Source organism: Oryzias latipes, chromosome 2 (genome assembly GCF_053564925.1).
Source record: "Oryzias latipes strain Hd-rR chromosome 2, Olatipes_Hd-rR_3.1".
NCBI lineage: Eukaryota > Metazoa > Chordata > Actinopteri > Beloniformes > Adrianichthyidae > Oryzias > Oryzias latipes.
In genome coordinates, this window is record NC_136238.1 from 342,832 (window position 1) to 348,452 (window position 5,621).

General features: G+C 53.7%; 1 protein-coding gene across 1 annotated transcript; it reads left to right on the forward strand.

The window, feature by feature from the left end:
• The first annotated feature begins 2,814 nt into the window (after positions 1–2,814).
• LOC144990054 (uncharacterized) lies at positions 2,815–5,372 on the forward strand. Its single transcript, XM_078942563.1, has 2 exons — positions 2,815–4,104; positions 4,204–5,372. Exons 1-2 carry the CDS (start codon positions 2,919–2,921, stop codon positions 4,980–4,982), a joined length of 1,965 nt encoding a protein of 654 aa, XP_078798689.1. The 5' UTR covers positions 2,815–2,918; the 3' UTR covers positions 4,983–5,372.
• The last annotated feature ends 249 nt before the right edge of the window (positions 5,373–5,621 follow it).

Here is a 5,621-nt window from a genome sequence, read left to right on the forward strand (position 1 = left end):
TGGAGCTGCTGCGAGCCGTGAACACGACGTCGAACCTGTTGTCCGTGCGTCAAAACCTGAACAACATCACCAGAGACCTGACTGATTTTGACGCAAAGTACAACGAGATCGTGGCAGGGAGAGTCTCTTTGGGAGGCTGGCTATCGGGGTTCGCCAGCAGCTCGGCTTTGTGGATTTCGATGGGCCTTCTCACGACCTGGTGCGGAGCGCTTTCTGCTGGGATCATCTACTTGGTGTACTGCGGAGGGGGAGGCGGAGCAGGGCCTGCGATCCCCAGATCCGCAAAGCTGAGGAGGACTAAGATGCTGTAGTTTGTGTAGTTGGATCGAATGTGTATTTTTTTTTTCATTTTGTCTGTGTTGCATGTGCACCATCCTTTGGATAGAAGCAGATGTATCTTGTCGTGAAACTGTTTGAAAAGCTCGGTGCTCTCTGAGATGGACACTGTGCGTTTGAGTGCGAAATAAAGGAGCTCGTTCAAAAATGCTCTCGTTGCTTTGAAGTGTTTTGCCACCGAACACAGCTTGCGCTTCATCTCTGGGAAAATACACTACACATTTTCTTTGTCAAAAAAAAACCCAAAAAATGTGTTCACACGTTCACGGCAGTGCACCCTGTGCTTTATTCCTGCCGATCTCCGGAGTGGGAAAGAGAAATGTAGTTTGCGTAGTGGGTTTTCATGTGTATTTCATTTTGTCTGTGTTGCATGTGCACCATCCTTTGGATATAAGCGGATGTATCTTGTCGTGAAACTGTTTGAAAAGCTCGGTGCGCTCTGAGATGGACACTGTGCGTTTGAGTGCGAAATAAAGGAGCTCGTTCAAAAATGCTCTCGTTGCTTTGAAGTGTTTTGCCACCGAACACAGCTTGCGCTTCATCTCTGGGAAAATACACTACACATTTTCTTTGTCAAAAAAAAAACCTAAAAAATGTGTTCACACGTTCACGGCAGTGCACCCTGTGCTTTATTCCTGCCGATCTCCGGAGTGGGAAAGAGAGAGGTTTGTAAGCCTGGCTTCTGCAAGCGTGAATTGACAAAACAAAACAAACAAAACAAAAAAAAAAACATCTGCGTGCACAAGCAGTTGCGCTGATCAGAAGTAATTTTATGGTCACCAACACCACTCTGCTCTCTTTTCTCCCCCCACCTTCATAGAGCATGGGCTTCCACTGCTCCTCCCAAGTCTCCACCTTCATCTTTTACTCCCTGCCTCTCCTTTTTTTCCTATTGGTCCCAAACATTCTCCACCTTCCCCTGAGCACTGCTCCTCCCAAGTCTCCACCTTCATGTCTTACTCCCTGCCTCTCCTGTTTTCCTATTGCTCCCAAACATTCTCTACCTTCCCCTGAGCCTACCAGTTTTCTTTTCTGAGCCCAGAACTTTTTGTGTTTCGAATGTCTGGGCTGCTCCGATTAACAGCGGATTGATGCCACCGTGGATGCTTGGCGTGCGAGATGCCGGTCTGACTTTTTGAGCTTCGCGGGAAGGTCGAGGAGGGAGGACAGTGACTGCGAGCATCGGTCGTATTCTATGAACTGCACTCGGCCGTTTTTAAGCCTGGTCGGAGGAGGCGAGTGGCTGTCGGACGGACGCTGTTCACATCGGTCAGACGCTGTAAACATCGGCCTGACTCTGACGGATCTCGTCCAACCCAGAGACGTCTTGCTGCGAGCGGAGTTCTTGCACTCTGGGGGAAGGTCAGACTCACTGATAGTGATGAGTTTTGTTTTGGCATGAAAGTGAGGAAGGTGAGAGTTTCTTCTGTTGCAGAGATTTCGAGACTGTCGAGGAGGGGCTATATAAGTGCTGCCAAGTTTGCTCACAGAGGACTGAGCTCACACCCCAGCGTTCGTTCGTACAGGAACACTAGAGATTCGCCCCTCGGCATCTGGGTGGAACTCGGCTCTCTGTTCTAACGAAGCCCGCGGTGCAATGAGGGTGATTTCGGCTGGATACGAGAACGAAAAGATGCAGAGGAAGGCCAGGCCCGAACAAAGAAGGATCGGCGGGGGCCAACGCAGATACACTACGCCTTCTCCCCTGCGCAACCTGCAGCAAAGGAGAAGGCACGAAACGGAGAAGAGAAGGAGAGAAAGAAAGCGCTTCGACTGGACGCCCGAGTGGGCCGAGGGCGAGATCTCCCGCCGCGACCAGAGGGATGGAGTCCGCGATCGTTACCGAGGAAGCGGACGCGAGCGGGCCCTCGGATGCGTCCGTCTCGACCGCGAGCCTCCCCTCTACCCGACACTCAAGAGGCAGGTTGGAAAGGAGCTCGACCCTGAATTTGCACCTCGTCGCAGAAGGGCAAACCCTGCGGGCGGTTGCGTGCGAAAAGGAGACGGCAAATATCACCGGAGCGAGAGGATCAAGCGCAAGCGGGACCCGAGCCTCAGCCCTCGCAGGACTAAATCCGAGATTCGGCTCGTGAAAAGGAGGACCGAGCCAGAGGGGCCCACTGGTGAAGAACCGTCGCACTTTGGCGTGGATGTCGGCGAAGCTCACGACGGCAGGCGAAAGGCAGTTCGCTGGGCTGTGCCTCACGCCGGTTGCAATTTTGACCGCGCGAACCCCCAATCGTCGTCCTCGCGGAGAGGCCGTCGCACGGAGCGAGACACCGCGACCAGGCCCTGGAGACTAGGGTGTTGTTCGACAAAGGAAGACAGCTCCAGCGAAGGCGAGTACAGCGAGGGCGAAGAAGAGAAGGGCGAAATTCGCACGGCCGAGTACGAGGCCAAAGAGCGCGCGTGCAGTCCATCTGATGTCAGCGCCTCCTCCTCGGACGAAGACGACAAGAGTCGGGGGCGCGTAGAAAACGAGGCAGCCTCTCCGGAGGAAACCGAAGACGAGGCGGAAGAGGCTCGCGGCGAGCCTCTGTGTCCTGGTGCTGAAAGCGCGGGGTGTCGCGAGGCCCTCGCGGATGGAGGGCGACAGCCGGTACCGGGAGGCGCGATCTGCGTTGGACTCGAAGCCCTGGGGAAAGCAAAAAACGTCGAGCCCACTCCGGCGCCTCCGCCTAGCCCGGTGGACGCCACGGAGCAAGACCGAGGCGCGGAGAGCGAACGCTCGCTCCGCCCGGAGGAGATCGACGTCCCGGAGTCCGAGGAAGGCGTCGAGGTCGCGAAGCGAATGGACGAAGAGCTGCACACTGCCATCTGGAGCATCAGTGGCCAGCCGTGGGTATCCCCGTCGATCCTGGGAGGCCTGGTTTGAAGGTGATATTCACAAGTTGTCTTTTGTGTCACTGTGGGTGCGTTACAGAAACCCCTCCAGATATTATTTGACTTCGACTGAGGACGAGGAGTACGGTACGCTGGAGGAAGAAGCCAGCGCCATGCTGTGCGAGAGCGTCATCACGAAAGCGTACGACGACATCAACTTGATCACCTACCCCGATTGCATCGAGCCGCGCGCGGCGGAACCCCCAAACGGTTACCAAGTTCCTCCTCGGGTCGCTTCGACTTGCGCGGAGACGATTGAGCTTCCCGGCTCACTACTTCCGCCACCCGAGACGGGTGACGAAGATCTCGACCATGGGGGGGACGGACGCCCGAGCTCGCAGCCTGACGTCGAGCCGCCGAAAGACGAGCCCGGCGCAGCGCTGCAGAGTGAGTCTCCAGGGCTCTGTCTCTCCGTGGAGTCCAACCGACGCGAGCCCAGGACGCCCGCAGAAGAGGAGCTTGCGTGCTGGAGCGCAGAGTGCAGCGCGGGGCCGCGCCCTTGGGACGGCATCCCCGGCGTCTCCCTATCCACGCTCGAAGATCTCATCACTTGCCCATCATGCAGACGGGTTTTCAACCGTGCGCCGGTGTGCTGCGGGTATCTCCTGCAACTCAATCGACCCGTGCAGTGCCTCTGCGGATGCGTCCTGTGCACGCTGTGCATCAGAGCGCAGGGAGGCTGCCGAAAGCACTGGGTCGTCTCCGAGAACGGAATGGTGAACGCCACGGCAAACGCGCTGGCTGACATGCCGGAGATGGAGGCTGTAGGAGCTTGGGAACTGGAGCGAGAAGGTAGCGACCGCTTCATGACGAGGATCGAAAAAGAGGAATGCGTTGAAAGGATGTTGGCCGAAGGGTCGCCAAGTGACGAGGAACTTCAGCGAGGTAAGAGGCACACCCTCTAGCACCTCGACCTTGCACAGCTTCAAGAGTCTGACTTTCCTCTCTCTGATTTCTCTCTCTCTTTTTTTTTTTTTTACGCAGCGTTCCAGACCCTGATAAAGAATCCAGCAAACGACATGTCTTTCACCTACTGGGAAAATAAGCTCTTGCCTGAGTATGATGCCTACAGATACGTTTGCATGCCTCACATCCCGGGGTTTTGGGACCGCGTGCTAGTGGGGAAATGGTGCCCCGAGAGCACCCAGGCGGCCATCGGGCCCGACGTGCACCTGCCGCGGCTGTTCGACGTGGACATGGGCACGCATTACTTTCACTGGTGCTGTTTCGTGTTCAAGGAACAGATCGTCTTGGCAGCGTGGTGCACCACCAGAGTGTGCCAGGGTGGGAGCATGAGAGTCCTCCCACTGATCGACAGTTCTTTGAGGGAGACGGTGTCCGAGGTCAAGTTCAAGAGGATGATTTTCCTCCTGCGCACGTGGTTCACCGTGCAGTACCGCTCAAGGGAAGGCGGCGGGCGCGTTGAAAGGGACATCCACGTGGTCTTGGACTGCAAGCCGCTCGATGGACCCACCATCGTTCAAGCCATCGCTGAGCTTGCCGCCCGAAGCGGAATGGAGAAAGCGGATCCCAGCTACGTACACAAAAGGGTACGACCCTTCGCCTTGGACGCAGATGTGTTTTCGGCTAAAAACGCAGCTGCGGCCGCTCTGTTCGACTACAGGCCGCTGTCTTGCTGCCAATCCCAGACGCTTTACATGAACGTGGCAGAGGAGTTCAGCGACTGCCACCGTAACTCGGAGACTGGAAATACGCTGACCCGACCCATTTGCTACGAAGGTGACAAAAATGTCTACGTATGAACATTTTTGCTCACAATGTTCACATTATTTCATCATCATTTTTTTATATTATATTTTTTTTTTAAAAAAAACAGGTGTGTGGAACATGATTGCATAGGAATTGTCATCGAAGTGTTTTGCTTTTACTCTTTTACAATTTGTTTTCTTTACCACAGTTATCTCAGAGGTTTCTTTCGACAAGCAGATGTTATTCCTTGTGACTGCCATTGAAACAGCGAAGGCTTGCGTAGTTGTCTTTCTACCTCGTGCATTTCTTTTTCATAGCATGCAATCCAATCACATGAACTGTACCCTCAGCATGCAATCCAATCACATGAACTGTACCCTCTTGAAATGTAAGACTTATTTTCCTTTTGTACTTTGAATAAAATCATATTGCTGTTGATTGAAGTACGCCTACTGTAGTCTCACATCTTCTCTCTACATTTCTTGGCAAACAGAATATGGAAACAAGCCAAGCAGTTGTGTTTTCAGAAATTATTTTATTCAGAATTTGTTACAAGATCAACACACACAGACAGTCAAACACTGTTGCATTTGAAAACAAAACAAAAAAGAGACACACTTTATACAAAGGGCAGGTACACTAAGAAAGAAAAGAAAAGAAAAGCCCTGAAACCCCAACAACCCAGACCTTCC

Coding starts and splice junctions, on each gene's coding strand:
- LOC144990054 (XM_078942563.1), top strand. CDS start 2,919: ATGGAGGGCGACAGCCGGTACCGGGAGGCGCGATCTGCGTTGGACTCG. Junction 4,105..4,203: donor TGACGAGGAACTTCAGCGAG/GTAAGAGGCACA, acceptor TTTTTTACGCAG/CGTTCCAGACCCTGATAAAG.